We start from the raw sequence: 16,479 nt of genomic DNA, 5'->3' as shown, positions 1-16,479 counted from the left end.
GAGCTACGATTAAATAACAAGTTAATTGAGGTAAATTAGCAAACATAGAAAACTTCAATGGACAATTAAAGACTAGTAAACCAAGTGGGGTTTTAGGTTACTTCCTGGAAAATTCAATTGATAGTCACGTAATTCTTGAAAGATTCATTGCAATGCCTGTGTGACTTATATATTATATATATATAATATATATATATATATATATATATAACGAGGAGTGTCCAAACCAGCTTACGCGCACCTTAACTAATTTTCAAGGACTTTGAAATTACTGACAGGGTAAGAACTCTAGTAGTCACCCCTATTAGCAACTGAGAAAGGACTCGAACTTATGACCTCTTTAAGTAATATACCCAAGAGTCTCCATCAAACCACTCGATCATCCAAGGGTTGGTTAAGCTTCTCTGTTGTATTAAAATAACAAAATACTTCTCATCATAGTAAAAACACTTTAATTTCTGATTATTCTTTTAAAAGTGGCCCTAGACCCAGTTTTATCTTAGTGGGCCCAGGCCCAGGTTCCCACGATTGCAATTGCAAGACTGCATTCCACAATGGCTAATCTATATATATTTAGCCCTTTTCTTTTATCTTTTTATTACCCGATTTCTACGTTCACTCCTATGAAATATCTAATCTATTTTGTTTTAATTAAATCATATCTCATTTCAAAATTAATTTTAATATTATTTGAAGACATGGTATACCTAGGGGTGCATACGAACCGAGCCGAGCCGAGTAATGGCTGGCTCGAGCTCGGCTCGAATGTATTAGGAGCAGGCTCGAGCTTGACAGGCTCGAGCTTGACAAGCTCTGGCGCACAAGCTCGAGCTCGGCTCATTTAAAAAAATAAACGGCTCGAGCTCGGCTCGGCTCGGCTATTTATAAGGATTTAACAAAACGACGTCGTTTTGAACACCTCTTCTTCTTCTTCTTCTTCCACTGCCCCTCCCACTAACTTCTCAGTCGAATCTACTGAGACCAAAATCCAACTCCTCATCTCCACCCAGTCATAATCTTCAGTTGATCTACGTCATGAGGAAACTACTCACCACCATCTGAGTCTACTCCACCGTCATCGAACTCGTCAGATCTCAGCTTTACCTCCGACCTCCTCTCCTACGGCACCTGCGTCAGTGGCCTTGACTCACGAGCTGAAACCTTATCGATCGATCTCACGAGCTCTCCTACTCGAATGACGAAACGAGTTCTTCGAACAGCTTGCGAACAGTTCGAATCGAGCCAGAAAAGCTCGACATTTTTCACGAGCTTGAAGTTGAGCTCGAGCTCGTGAAATACTCGTTCTTCGACGAGTTGAGTCCGAGCTCGTCACGAGTCGAATCCGAGCTCGTCACGAGTCGAATCCGAGTAGCTCGTGAGCTACTCGGTTTGACTGCACCCCTAGGTATACATACGTTGAGCATCATTATTCATTAGTCTCATTTTAAAAGTGATGTATATTTATCTAATAATATAGAAAGTTATTTTGAAATAAAATGTGATTTTATTTTTAAAAAAAAAAAAAAAAAAAAAAAAAGACATCAATGTTGTGCTTATGGTTCGACGTGATTTAGCCATAGGTTTCCACCATAGTATAGGATGTTGGCCAAGCCCACTTGACTTATAATCAATGTTTTAAAACCCGACTTGGCCTAATCGGTTTGACCAATCAGACCGGGAACCAAGGCCTTCTCTAGGCCAGTCGAACTTAAAAACCCTTTTAGCATTTAACCCAGTTTGGCTCGCAGTTGAACCAACGGAATAGTAGCGAACCCCTAATTCAATCGGTCCCTTGACCGGGTCAAGGGGCGGGCTAGGTTTAAAAATACTGCTTATAATATTATCTAGAATATTGTTGTATGTTTACATATGTGTCAAAAAAAAAATCTATAATAATCATTAACGAATTTAATTTCTATGTGAAATTACATTATCAATCTTTATTAGTGGTTTAAGGTTTTTTTATTAGCTTAAGAAAATAACAACATCAAAATCATCTTTGTTACTTTTAACATCTCAATTTTGCTTAAAAATTAGGGTTGAAACGAAAAGGGTATGATTTTTGACATAAACCCAAAATAAATTAAATCTTACCCCATGGTTTTGTATATGCTTGCCTGCACAAAGAATGGTAGATTCTAAGCTAACTTGTGTTTCACAAATAATTGGCAAATTCGTAGCCCACTTCCTACTAGATGCACAATAATGGTCCCTCCATATCACTTGTTTTCAAAACCTAACAATGAAATAGGGGCGAACAACATGCACCTACCCATAGTTTGCCTTAAAGACAATTTGGTACCCAAAAGGTTTGAAAATGACAAACAGCCACTTTCCGTCACATTCGGTTAAAGTTTCTGTCTTTTAAATGACAACATTGCTTGAAAACTTCTCAAAACCACTAACAAACACATCTTCATAACCTTGAACAAATTTCTCAGAACTGAATATCGCCAACCTTTAGCAGCCAATAATTCCCTCTTTCTCCGTCCCTAATCCACAGCCATCATTCCATTCTCCCCTTCCCTAACACTACTTGTAACGCCTCAAATCCCACCAATCCTCTTTCGTCTCAAATCCCACCAACGCTTCCCACCCTACCACTACCTCCACTCCACTTTATTCGCCGGCCACTCATATTAATTCACTCTCTCCTCCCTCAATCAGCCACCATTGTTTTCTCCTCTGTTAATCTCAGGGCACAAAAATCTTCCCACCCCTTCTTTTTTCTGAAAAAAAAAAAGCCTAAAAGAATTGATTGTGACTATTTTGATTGTTTTCTGAGGATTATGGAGCTGTGGATTGGGTGCGGATGATGTCTTTTTGGGGTTGTTCGACTGGTAGGTTGCTGGACATGATGGAAGGGTGAGGTGGGTTTGTTGGGCATAAGAGAAAGGTGAACGAATTGGGTGGGTTTTTGCCGGGTGAAAGAGGGAATTATTTAGAGCTGGGCATTTGGGACCGGGCCCAAAAGCCCAGCATCAAAACCCAGTCCTAGGACTGGTCCTTGAGAGGACCGGTCTTAGGAGGCCTAGTCCCAAAACGGGACTAGGCCTAAGGAGGAGGGCCCGGGCCCTCCACTAGGCCCTCCTCCAAGGCCCGGGTCTGGGCCCAAATTTTTTTTGTATTTTATCATTTTAGTCCCTTGTAAAATTACTTAAACCCCCCAAAATAAGTATAAATTATAAGAACTAAAAAAAATTTTACAAAATTTATTTAAAAAAAAAAAATTTAACTTTTTATAACCGTTGGCTGCCAACGGTCACAAGAGGAGCCAACGGTTATAAACTTATAATTATAAGTTATTTTTTTTTCATTTTCTCCCCCCACAACTACACCATAAATAACCCTAAAACCTTTAATTTTTTTCACACCAATCAATCTCTCATTCTTTCATTCTTTCAATCTCTCTACTCCAAATCTCCAATCAATTTCTCATTCAATTTATATTTATAATTTATTCATATTATTTATTTATATTATTCAAATTTTTTTCTATTTTTCAATATCATCATAATTTCATATTATTATTTAATTTCTTTTCATTTTAATTATTTATTATTTTATCATAAATTTATAATGTCTTCCCCAAATGAGTTTTACGTTCCATCCACCGAAGAAATTGAAGCCTTCAATCTATTTTCACCATTTTCTCCAGAGGAAGCAGCTGTAATTCCACAACCACATTCGGTCGAGACGAGATGTAGCCAAACACATGCGAGTTGCGAGTCAATGGGCACGGACATAGCCCAACCCCCCCGACCGTCAAAGAGGGTCGTGTCCGATGTCTGGCGATATTTCACCAAATCAAAACGGCCAAAGACAAATGGGGAGGGGGAAGAATCGTGTGGGATATGTAATTTATGTGGAACCATTATTGGGGCTGAGAAGGGGACTTCGACGAAGCGACGACACGTAGAGAAGAAGCATCCCCAAATAAATGCATCTTCAAGCGGATCAGGTAGACAAATTCAAACTCAACTTAATTTTAATCCACAATCCTCAACTCTCTCAACATGGCAATACAATACACATGTTGCACGAGAGGAAATAGCAGGATATATAGTTGCTACGAACTCTCCCATTTGTTTATCTGAAAATCCTTTTTTTGTTAATATAGTTAAAACTGCATTTTGTCCAACATATACCACTGTTAGTAGAAGTACAAGTAGAAGAGATATACTAAAACTTTATAACAAAATAAATAATAAACTTAAAAACGAATTTCAAAATTTTAGGAATATATCTATTGCACTTACATCAGACATATGGGCTTGTAGATCAAAAACCGATTTTTTAACTGTCACAGTACATTTCTTAGATCATAATTGGGGTTTACAACAAAAATTGATAGGTTTGAAATCATTATATGAAAAACATAGTGCTGAAACTATTTATTTTACAATTCTTGAAGTTTTGCAAGAATATTTATTAACTGATAGAGTTGTAGCGTTAACGCTTGATAATGCAGCTGCTAACACCGCGACAATCTCTTTATTTGAAAAGAAATTGGATCCGCTTGGTGAAGTCAAATTTTATCACCAGAGATGTCCTTGTCACATCATCAATTTGATAGTTAAAACAGGTTCAGATGCTATACATTCAAAGATGGAGAGGGTGCTAGAGCTATCGGATTTATCATCGGCGGTAGCAATAAAACATGACAGGAGTACGTCAAATATTGTAAGCAAGAGGAGCCACCGGTTCGACCTTTGAAGTTATGTACAGACATGCCTATCCGTGGAACTCTACCTACTTGATGTTGGAAAAAGCTTTACCAACCGCGAAACAAATTACAGAGTTCGTCAACCGGAAGAACTATCCAGAGGAAGTTGTCAATTATAATGATTGGGCGGTTTGTGAACTTTTTTATTCATTTCTTAAAAATTTTTATGATGCTCCTAATACATTAAGTGATATTTATTATCCAATTACTAATTTAGTGTTAGATATTTTAGTTCAAATTGCTAAAACTTTTGCTCAATATAGATATGATAACATTTTAAGTGAAATTGTTTCAAGTATGGAAGAAAAATATAAGAGATATTGGTTATTTATTTTATTTTTATATGGATTAGGCCTTTTTCTAGATCCTAGGTTTAAATTATCCGTAGTTAACGGTGTAATTACTGAGTTAGGCCATTATTTAGGACATGATTATAAGTCTTATTTGACTGACTTTAAACACAAATTGGATAGACTTTTTTTCTTTATATGAGAACAGGTACAATGGAAGTGGAAGTGGAAGTGGAACGTTTAGGAGAGGCGATCAGGACCTTGATGCAGCCCCCCCTCAAGGATCGAGCAAGTGGGCGTATGTGGAACGTGGCGAAAGCTCCAGCTCCAGCTTGTACATATATAGACCAAATGAGATGACTCGCTACCTACAGGTGGACCTGACCTTTATGACGATGAAGGAGCAACTTGACATGGATATTCTTCAATGGTGGAACCAACATGAATGTCGATTCCCCATTATATCTCAAATCGCACGTGACATTTTATCTGTGCCGGTTTCTACAATTGCATCCGAGTCAACATTTTCAACGAGTTGTCGGATTGTTGAAGACAGAATAAGTTCTTTAACCGATGAGATGATTGAAGTGATAACGTGTTTACGGGATTGGACTCATGCAGAAAGAAGAATATAACAGTACCCTGAAGATCCCGAACTACTCGAACTCTTTAGGAATACAGATTTGAATAATGTAACTAGTGTTGACGATGAAATTAAAGATGAATAATTTAATAAAAAAATTATTTAATTATTTATTTGTGAAGCCTGAATGTGTGAAATGTGAATATTACATTTATGTTAAAAATTAAAATTAACTATTAATTTATCATTTTTTAAAATTAATTAAATTTTTAGAAACTTACTAAACAACCCCTAAAAAATACAAAAAACCCCTATAAAATTTTGTTTTGCCCCAAAATATAAAAAAATTTGAGGGGGGAAAAAAAATTATCCAAGCCCCATGGGACCAGTCCCGACCAGGCCTAAGGCCTGGTCCGGATCCTAGTTTTTCTTATGGACCTGGGACGAGTGACTGGTCCCATTTAGGCCTGGGCCGGCAAGGGACCGGTCCCTTGCCCACCTCTAGAATTATTGGCTGTTAAGGATGGTGATATTTGGTTTTGAAAAATTTGTTCAAGTTTATGAAGATGTGTTTGTTAGTGGTTTTGAGAAGTTTGCAACGGTGGAGGAAGGTGGGGATTGGACTGGACTATAAAGTGGCTGTGTGGCTGATTTTACAAGAAGGAGATCTTGCGAAAGAGGATTTAGGAAATTCAATTTTAATTAAATATAATTAGTAAAATTTATCCCTTTACTATTTGAAATCTTGCCAAATCCAAGAGAGAAGAAGAGGGGAAAATAAAGAGATGGAAGAAAACAGAGACAATAAAGAGACGAAGAAAGTGAAGATAAAAAACTATAATCTCAAACTTGTAAAGGTATTTCAGTTTTTTCTAGTAGTGTTGTCATTTAACAGACAGAAATTTTGTCGAAACTTGATGGAAAATGACTATTTGTCATTTTTAAACCTTTTGACTATCAAATTGTCTTCACTGCAAGTATAGGTAGGACCATGTCGTCCGCCCATGAAATAGGTGATGTTTTCTTATGGCATTCAAAGGATTTCTTAAGAATAGGTAAGTGAAAATATTTATTATACACAAAAGGACCAGGACCGCACCTGAGCCCTCTCCCACAGAATAATTTCTAAATTTTTTCGTTTCTTAATCACGTGATTTAGGCGTGCGTGCTTTTCAATGCTTCTTCACCTTCTTTCTTCCATTCCCACACTCTTCACTCCCTCACTCTCCTTTCATTTGTATGTTTTTCTCTTCAATTTCTGTTTGTTTTTTAATTGTTATGTTTTGTTTCTTCTTTAAGCTCATGTAATTGTTTCAGGATAAAGTGGAGAACAAATTGTGCGAATAGGCAAATGGGTCGCGAGAGTTTACTTCCCCAAGTGAAAAAGCCTTTGAATTTTCGGTTGTGCAAGGTTTCTGGGTAGTTTCATCAATACCCTTTTTCTTTTTTTCACTTGTTTGTTGTAAATTTTATTAATTTTTTTAAGTTTTAATTTTTATTTAATTAATGGTCAGTCACACAAGTGAAGTGCTGGAGATTCAAGCTGATGATCCTACATTGCATGTTTTATTCATCCCTGGAAATCCAGGTTTACGTTATTGTTAAGTTGTTTAATCAAGTTATTGTACTTAATGAGAATTCAAGTTAGCTAAGCGAGTTTTGGAAATTTTTCGGTTTATGTATGAATCACAGGTGTAATTTCATTTTACAAGGACTTTTTGGAATCACTATATGAGCTTCTTGGAGGAAGGGCATCAATAACAGGCAAGGTATTACATATCAGTATACTTTTTTGTGTTATTTTTGTCTGGTTATTAATGGATTATTCAATTTTTTAGATGTGATTTCCATGCTAATTGGTTGCATCTTTGCCTAATTGACAGTTATTGGTCACATATCTCAAACTGCAAAGGTATATGAATTATAAGTTTATGATGTTCATTTGTCTCTTCCTAGTTTTTAACCATTAGCTGGAATATAAGCTTAAAATGGGAGGGAAAAAAATTGAATAAGGATTGCTAATCCCGGCTTAGTTCTACTCATTTAACGTTTGGGTTGCTACCAGATATGCTGCAAGGAGTCTATGCACATAATTTTAAAGAATGAATTTGATAAATATTTAGCTCCTAGGTTGCAATGTTACTTTATTACAATCTTGTAAAGTTAGGAGTACAACATGGTATTCATCTACATAATTAAACCCAATTTGCCTTTGATACGCTTCAGAAGCTACATTATGAAGGCATATTAAATTAAACATTTTTTCTTTGAACTCTCTCTTTCTTGGCTATTTAGTAATCTGTCGATGTCATGCATTGGGGTTTCTTGGGAATCAATGGAGATTAGTGATAGCCTATGAGTTGGTGTCATAAAATCAACTCAGAAACTCTGTTGATGAAAAACTACCAAACATCAATTGTATGCTTTCTTAGTGATCATAATTGGGTGAGTGGAAACCACCTAAAGATGTCACTGAGCTTTTGACCCTGGAATTCATAAAAGATTAATGCTAAATCCTGCAAATTCATTTTAAAATGAATATTGATAAGTTCAGAGAGCAACCAATTGAGCACGCAATAACTGTGATAAAAACCTTACTTGCTGTCCTTTTTCTCCCTGAGCTTTTTATATACATATTTCCTTCTCTCTTCTTGATAGGACTGGGAGCATGGTAGGTTGTTTTCATTGCAAGAACAAATTGATCATAAGGTAATGTTCTATATGCTTTGTTGGCCTCAGACAGTCCATTAAAATTGCAAATTTATCCTGTGGATGGTATAATTTATGTCCTGCAATGATGGATAGATTGCATGAGTTTGAGTTGTTGCCTTTATTGAGCTCTATGGAGACTTTGTTGAATTGTGTGAATGAGTCTGAACTAGTTTCTTAATGGGGGGAAAAAAAAAAAAAAGAGTACCTCATTTCCATGTTTCTATATCATTCCTGGAAATTTGTCAAATCAATCTTGTCTACTGTTTAACCTTCATATATCCTTCTAAAGAAACAATTCGGTCGATTCCATGAGTGTTGCTCATCTCATACTCTTTTGTTGATGGTACTCCTCTTCTTAATACTTATGCGTGCTTCAAATCAAATTAGTGGGTTCAATTTACCGTTATTATTATATTACATTATGATCTCCATGTTATCTCATATATTTTGCAGATGGACTTCATTGGACAGGAACTACAAAATACTGAAGTTCCTATAATACTGGTGTGTAATACATTTTATATTCTATTGTGATGCTGATCTCTTGAAAATTAACTTGTCATCTATAAAATAGTACTACAATGCAGTTTTTTCTTGTGGTAACATTAATAGTCTTTCAGCTTATTTGGCTTCTTCTTGCACATTGGTCTCTCCTACACATGCACACTTAAAATGTTCTGAAAAAGAATTTTTTTTGGGAAAGATACTTGAATATCTGGATGATTTCACAGTACTCATAATTATACAAAGAAGTTTTGGTAGCAAATAACGGCTTTGCTCTTAAGTGTTGGTAGCTGACTTATGGTTTATTTATGAAGGTTGGACACTCTATCGGTTCATATATATCTGTTGAAGTGCTAAAGAGGTCTTTAGAAAAGGTGATGACTGCCACAAATTTTGATGCTTAAGAGTTCATCATTCTCTGTTAAAATGTTTTGAACTTAAAAAATCCTGCTTGTGAGGACTTAATTCTGTGGTTATAGGTGATATATTGCGTTGGATTATATCCATTTTTGGCGTTGAACCGACAATCAATAAAGCAGTCCATTATTGGGAAAATTGCAGCGTAAGGTTCTTGTCTATTGTGATAACATTACTTCCCACTCTTGTCTACAACACGTGTGAATTATTTTCTCCTCAATGTCTATTACATAGAGATTACTCAAATGATGGGTTATAAAATGGCTTATGTATTTGATCTGCTACCTTTATGAATGAGTTTTAATTTTTGACATTTTCTCTTGATCCTATTATAGATATAATACTCCTTTATATTGTTGAGTTTTTAATCTACCTTTCTTTTTTTGTTGTGCACAGGAGCTGATAGAATATTCTTATGAGTTTCAGGTCTTCGTTCATATCAGCTGCAGTTAGTTTTGCTATAGCATCTTTGGGATTATTACCTAGGAGAGCTTTAACGGTTGTTGTATCTAAATCTTTTGGGAGTTCATGGTCTGGTACCGCTGTTGAGGTTGCTTGCACTCACTTGTCACAGGTGAAGTCTTATATGGTGTAAAAAATAGAAGACTTAGCTTCTTGGGTTGCTAGTATTGTCTTTCAAAAAGTTTAAAAACATGTTTTATTTTTCTGCATAGTTGTACTAAGATTATAGGTTTTTATGCAGAAGATGCAAAAATAGGTATTTGTCTAAACATTATTGCATTTTTGAAATCAAATTAATTTTTTTTCTTCATTTATTTCAGTATCATGTTATGCGAAATGTGCTCTTTCTCGCAATGACAGAGTTCAAAAAGGTAAAATCTGGATTTCGTGAAGTATTAAATTGTAGCATGTAATGACGCTATCTTTTGCTTGTAGAACATAATGCAGTAACTATTCAACTATGTATAGGAACGTCATATTTTATCTTGATTTAATGGCTTCATTGTTCGTCTACCTATATTCCAATATAAACCATGCCATCTTGCTCCTAACGAGGTTCTTTTACTAATTTGTCATTCAAATCCAGAAGTCTTGTGAAGTTCAGTTTTTCTGCTTACTTTTCTAACAATATGGTAAAACTTGTTTACTCCTAAAGTTATCTTCAACAATCTGAAAATCTTGTTACTACTATCAAAACTATTTAACTTTGTTTAATTGTGTCGATGCATGTATTATGCTGCAGTTATGGTAGTCAAATGATTTTTGTGACAGCGAACCATTAAATACACTGACGGAATTTTGAACTGATATATGTGATACTGTTTGCTTAAAATTACAATATCAATGATCCATAATTATCAAATATACTGTCATTTAAACTGATGTTTATTTTCCTCTGCAAGTGATGGCTATATCTATCATGCTAGTTTTGTCAATTTCTAAGTACAGCGTGCATGCATTACATTTTTGCATTTTCACAGAAAATGAGCAGGCTGTTTTGCTCATATAGTATTACTAAGATACCAACCTTATGCTGACTATTAGATATTTCTTGTAGCTATCAGAAACACCAGATTGGGCCTTTATGAGAGCAAATCAGGATAAAATTGCATTTTTGTTTGGCATTGATGATCAATGGGGTCCACTGCAAATGTTTGAAGAGGTGAGAATGTATAGTATCATTTTGTCATGGGAAAAGCTTAAATCATATGTTGTGCATATATGCAATGTAGCGCCTGTTTTTTGAGTATTTATGTGTGAAAAAATCATTTTGCATCTGCTTTATACTATTGTGCAAAACTGCTTTCGTCTGGGCGATTACCATAACAATGCATGTTGATGAGTTATTACTGCCTATCCGTTTTTAATTTGAGAATAATAGTAGTTACCTGCAACTAGAGGTGGCCGAAATTTTCACAGCCCACTGTGCCATAGACCGTGCCATGCCACAGCCCACAGAAATGTGGGTTGTGCAGTGCCGTGCTACATTCTGAAACTCAAGGCCCACAGCACGGCCCATGGCCCACCGTGCCATGCTTTCATGGGCCGGCCCACATGCCTTCTCAAAATATTTAAAAAAATTGTTTTTTATAATTTTTTATAGTATATATATATATATTTTTTTTAATGGCACGTGGGCCATGTTGTGCCGGGCTGGGCCGGCCCGTGTGCACAAGCCTTGGCCCGCAAATAAATATTTCTATTTATTTTTTATGGCACGTGGGCCGTGCCGTGCTGGCCCACGGGCCATGGCACTACACAAAATTTTCGTGCCATGCCAAATTTTTTGTGGGCCAGCATGGCTCACTGCCACCTCTACTTGCAACTGTAAGGAGAATCTATAGTTCTATGGGGCTGATCCTATGCCCGGGAAATACTCCTATAATTATGGTGTTAGAGATTAATTATAAAGCAATACTTTTGTATCAACGGATGATGTTACATTGATAATCATGTCATTCACTGGTTAGCTTGTCTAGGAAATTTTCTCTTTTTTCCTCCCTCCGGGATTTTTCTGCTTGACTAATTTGGCTTATCTTTAACCTACATGTTTTGGTCACAGATTTCGAAGCAGGCCCCAGATATTGGTCTATCAATTGAAAGGGAGGGCCACACTCATGCTTTCTGTTGTACCCAGGCTGGTTCATCATGGGCTGCTGGCCATGTAGCTAATTTGATAAGGAAAAGGTTTCAAGTTAAGGTCAGACCTACTCCCTACATTTGCAGATCGCATTGATCAAGTTTCTCTTATTTAAAAGGGAGAAAAATGAGCTAATATATTACTGATGTAATGCTTGGATCATATATTTGTCATCTGATGAAGTTTAAATAATAAAATATCACAAACGTGTATAACTGTTATATGTGTATAGATCTCTAGTCCTCAATTCCTTCATATAATAGAACTTTTTGTCCAACATTGCAAGACTGAAAATGGTCTGCATGTCATATTACAGTGTTAGTCATCGAGGTCAAGAAGAAAATTCGATGGAAAAATTTTGGGATTTTCCTGCGGATTCTGGAAAGAGAAAGAGTAGTAATAATGAACATAAAGACTAGTAGCAAATTGAGATTTGTGAGATTGATAACAAACTGAAAAGTAGACTGGTAACTTGAACGTAAGATTAGTTATATGAACCGTGAGGTCAGATGACATGAAACCCGCAGTTATGTTGTCAATGTCAATTGCTGTGTTATCAAGTCTCACGTTTCAGTGTGTTATCAGTCTCAACTGAATTCCCATGTTTCATAATCTTTTTTCTTTCAAGTATTAATATGATGGACAAACCCTTAGAGTAATTATAAAATTATGATTACTTTTGAGAATTTTTTAGGTTGTTTGGTTACATCTCAAAAGTGTTAAAAGGATTTTAAATAAAGCTATTATAGAGTAATTAGATTGAATATTGACGCAGAAACAACCAAAAATGGCAGCAGGAGACATGGTTTTTAGTAGCTTCTTGTAGTAGTTGTAGTGTAGTGTCCCGTGAGTCTTGATTTTCGAACCAAATACTACAAGTTACGTAATTAATACTTGAAAACATAAGCTTTGACCAAACATTAAGGACAAAATTATGGTAATGCACGTCATTTATACTATCATCTTGCAATTTGTTAAGATTATAATATCCTCATTACATTTATTTAATTTAAAATCATTTAATTATTTTAAAAGACACTAAACTACTACGTGATGATTTTGTATAAAAAACTAATACACTAAATATCATTGTTAAATTAAATTGAGGTATACTATAAAATATAAACTACAATAATCACTAATTAAAAATTGGATTGAGATTTGTTTGTGAGGGGCAACACTACTCAAATATTAAGGAATAAACTATTCCCCATAGTTCCCGAAATAAAATAAAATAACTTCAGTATAAATATTGTCTTTTTGCATGTTAACAAAATTATTGAAGATTTTATTTACAAAACCCAAAACATTTAGATATATTAAATGGGAGAATTTACATTGGCAACAACATCAACATGGGTGTTAAAGTTGATTTATTGAAATTAGGAGGATTGGTTGATAATTCCTAAATGAATGAGCGAGTCTTCTAAGCAAATTCCATCGGAAATTGGTTTCCATTCTAAATTATTTAACTCTACAAGCAATTGCTGCTCTTTTACGATGCCTTTTTTTAATTCTTATAATAATATATAACGCGGACGTCTATATTTATAAAGACTAAAATATAATTTTAGGCCATTGTTAATATGAAGAAATTTGACTAAATTTTTATCTTTTAATCTTTAATATTAGTAATAAACTACTTACAATGCCATTTAATGGATGAAAAGGGTTTTGGTGGTGTCGAGGCTGTCTCACGAAGTCGGAATTAGGCTAGATTGGCTTGAGATGGCAGTCACACAGGTGGATTTGGGTTGTCAGATGCGATTTTGGACGAATGAGATTTGAGATTTGGAATGATTATTTTACCCTTTAATCATTACATTCAACTTTTATATTACTTTAACATTCAACTTTATATTACTTTAAAGGTGAAAATCTGAAATATATGAAATCAGGAGTGAAAACTTATAATTTCGCTAGTTTTTAGGTGGTAACATTTTGTTTGCTCTTTAAATAAAAGGAAAAGAGGGACACCTTAAAATTCTTTGTCTTTTTTTTTTGGGGGGGCTATCTTCAGTTATTCATTCCTTAAAGTATTTTTGAGTTTTTATTTTTATTTTTATTATTATTACTAAAGAATATTGTATTAATAAGGGATCCTATTAACCATATATTGAAAAAAAAAAATTTTAAATAACACATTTAATATTTTATTTATAATATTATTTACCAAATAGATAAATAAATACATAACTTAATTGTTTATTTTATTTTTTAATAAAATAATCTGTTAAAATTAGGAAATCAACCCTTACATAATTATACAAATTTACTTCAATGTATATTTTATGAGGTGAAGCTGTTTAATCATGAGATGAATTTTTATTAAATTTTATTTGTGTTAATGTTTCATACCTATATTAAATCGTTTAACTTGCCCCCTTAATTAATTTTTAAGTCTATCCTGCCCTTATATAATAACAAAAATTTGTTTTAAATTTATGAAATAATCAAAATTCTTTTATCATTAGTAAACCGTTTGAGTGGATAACTATTTATCATAATCTATTTTAATATATAAAACTTAACAGTAAAAAGATTTCTCTATTATTTCATAAATCCCATTTGGAATTTTGGATTATCGACAGTGAGTGTATATTTCCAAGATGAACGGTCAAGATAAAGCCGTGACAGTAAAATTTGACAGACAAGTGAAGTTATCAATTCGGGGACCCTCCTTAACTCACATGCAGGATTTATAGGGATCCTCTTCTTCTCTCCACCTCAGTCAAATTTCCCTTTCCCTCATCCCAAAATTTTCTGTCTCCCTTTCTCTCTTCCACATCTCGTCTGCAATGTCCACTTCAAGAAGAAAACTCCTCCTCAACACAGTTTCAGTTAGCCTCGGCTGCAGCAGCTGCAAGAAACCAAAACTCTCCTTTCTTTTCCACCCTAAACCCAAATCCAAGCACCATTCCCATTCCCTTTACTCAAACCACTCCCTCTATTTCTCCTCTTCAACCACCTCTTCCTGCAAAACAAACGCAACCGAGTACGACACAGCCAGCGCCACTACATTCTCCCCCAAAACTTGGAAAACCGACGAAACCGACATCCGCAAGCACAAGAAGACCGGTTCCAGAACTGTACGAGGATTCGGTCGTGTCGGAGGCCAAAGCCTGGCGGTAGAGAAAGAATCCGATGACCCTTATTTGGATTTCCGGCACTCGATGTTGCAGATGATTCTGGAGAAGGAGATATATTCGAAGGATGATCTTAAAGAGCTGTTGAACTGTTTTTTGCAGTTGAATTCTCCGTATCACCATGAGATTATCGTTAGGGCGTTTACTGAGATCTGGAATGGAGTTTTTTCTGTGAAGAATAATAATGTTAGTAACAATGGTTCATCGAAGCTGCAGTTTGGATGCAAGTCACGTGAGTTTTAGGGGTGTGCACGTGTCTTCATATCTGAGTCTAACTAATAAAAATCTTGTAACTTTTGTTATGGAGTCTCCAAAGTGGGGGCCTTTTCATGGTGGTTAATATGTCGCTGTTTGTAAAAAGTTTTTGATGGAAATGTAATGGGAAAAACTCATAGAATTTTCAGCTTTTTATAATTTTCTCTATTTTTATTATGGATATTGTTTTGGTGAAGAAATGGTTGTTGCCAGGAGGCAAATTCTTGAGAATTGTTTGAAGATGCTGTTGGGGAAAGAGAGGCATCGGGATTTGTATTAAAATGAGTTGGAACCTGGGGGGTTTTTCTTTTCTGTTCTTTTTTTAAGTTAAAATATTTTCTTTTCAAGTTAAGTGATGTTATGAACCAATTACGTTTTAGCATAAATGTAATCGAAAAGCTGAGGAGATCAGTTTGGGATGGAACTGAACAAGATAATAAGGAGATCGACATTGAAATAATATTACAGTGCAGACTTTCTACGTTTTCCAACACTGTCTATTCTGCTATCTTTTGTTATCATGCTCATTTATAGTTGCTGCTCCTTCACGCATCCCTGCCCAGCCTCTGTGTGTGATCATTATATTTAGCTTTAATGAATGATGACAAAAAAAAAAAAAAAAAAAATACTAATGGAGTGATTTATTTTCATTTAAAGATGAGTTAACAGTGAGTTAATAAAAGGGTATTATTTCCGGTAAAATATTTTCTCAATGAATTTATTTTTCCTCGTCTTATTAGGTTATTCGGTTTATTTCAGTTGATCCCGTATAACATCTTTTAGTATTACACTCTTGTCTTGGTTTTAAAAACATTAAAAACCTCTTCAACAATATTAAATATCTCTAGACTAAATTATCAAAAACTCTTTATCAAGGGATATTTAATATTCTATGAATGAAACAGATAATTTAAAACTAAGCAATCTCGTCGGATAAAAAACGAAAGAAAACCCCTAAATAATTATTTATCTTACCATTGTATCAAAGTTATATTATGAAGGATAAATGATGGACAACAATAATCCCATCTCTCCAATTTTCAAAGTCGACAGAAAACGAATTTTAAGTTTTGATAAGTTTAAAGGCAGTTTTTGTTTAAATATGAAGATTTTGGGGGATTATAAACAAACAAGTTGTTGTATAAAATGAGATTTTGATAATTAAAATAAATTACAAAGTCTTTTGCAATTTGCACCCAGTAAAAGATTATTTTTTATATGAATTTATTTAATCACCTTCGAAT

General features: G+C 34.7%; 2 protein-coding genes across 3 annotated transcripts; both read left to right on the top strand.

Moving 5' to 3' along the window:
- Window positions 1-6,716: 6,716 nt before the first annotated feature.
- On the top strand, window positions 6,717-12,392 carry LOC116143864 (lipid droplet-associated hydrolase). 2 transcript variants are annotated; one of them, XR_004130178.1, is made up of 13 exons: window positions 6,717-6,836; window positions 6,917-7,018; window positions 7,114-7,187; window positions 7,292-7,363; window positions 7,483-7,511; window positions 8,258-8,308; window positions 8,765-8,815; window positions 9,130-9,189; window positions 9,295-9,377; window positions 9,659-9,806; window positions 10,015-10,103; window positions 10,752-10,856; window positions 11,757-11,891. XR_004130178.1 is itself a non-coding variant. In XM_031429314.1 (13 exons), the coding sequence occupies exons 1-13, from the start codon at window positions 6,775-6,777 to the stop codon at window positions 11,928-11,930; spliced, it is 1,062 nt and encodes a 353-aa protein (XP_031285174.1). In that variant the 5' UTR covers window positions 6,717-6,774; the 3' UTR covers window positions 11,931-12,392. The 2 variants fall into 2 exon arrangements, 1 of the variants encoding a protein (XP_031285174.1); XM_031429314.1 differs by having other exon boundaries at window positions 10,015-10,065; window positions 11,757-12,392.
- A 2,201-nt stretch (window positions 12,393-14,593) lies between these two features.
- On the top strand, window positions 14,594-15,369 carry LOC116143826 (transcription repressor OFP6). Its single transcript, XM_031429276.1, has one exon. The coding sequence runs from the start codon at window positions 14,633-14,635 to the stop codon at window positions 15,221-15,223; it is 591 nt and encodes a 196-aa protein (XP_031285136.1). The 5' UTR covers window positions 14,594-14,632; the 3' UTR covers window positions 15,224-15,369.
- The last annotated feature ends 1,110 nt before the right edge of the window (window positions 15,370-16,479 follow it).

The sequence above is a fragment of the Pistacia vera genome, unplaced genomic scaffold (assembly GCF_008641045.1).
Source record: "Pistacia vera cultivar Batoury unplaced genomic scaffold, PisVer_v2 Contig433, whole genome shotgun sequence".
Lineage (NCBI taxonomy): Eukaryota > Viridiplantae > Streptophyta > Magnoliopsida > Sapindales > Anacardiaceae > Pistacia > Pistacia vera.
Note: the sequence above shows the minus strand (reverse complement) of the source record. Positions and strands in the feature narration are given on the sequence as shown.

Bases quoted from the DNA above. Each gene is read 5' to 3' on its own strand.
- LOC116143864 (XM_031429314.1), top strand. From the start codon at position 6,775: ATGCTTCTTCACCTTCTTTCTTCCATTCCCACACTCTTCACTCCCTCA. The intron at 6,837-6,916 runs GTATGTTTTTCT...TAATTGTTTCAG, and splicing joins CCCTCACTCTCCTTTCATTT to GATAAAGTGGAGAACAAATT. The intron at 10,857-11,756 runs GTGAGAATGTAT...TTTTGGTCACAG, and splicing joins CACTGCAAATGTTTGAAGAG to ATTTCGAAGCAGGCCCCAGA.
- LOC116143826 (XM_031429276.1), top strand. From the start codon at position 14,633: ATGTCCACTTCAAGAAGAAAACTCCTCCTCAACACAGTTTCAGTTAGC.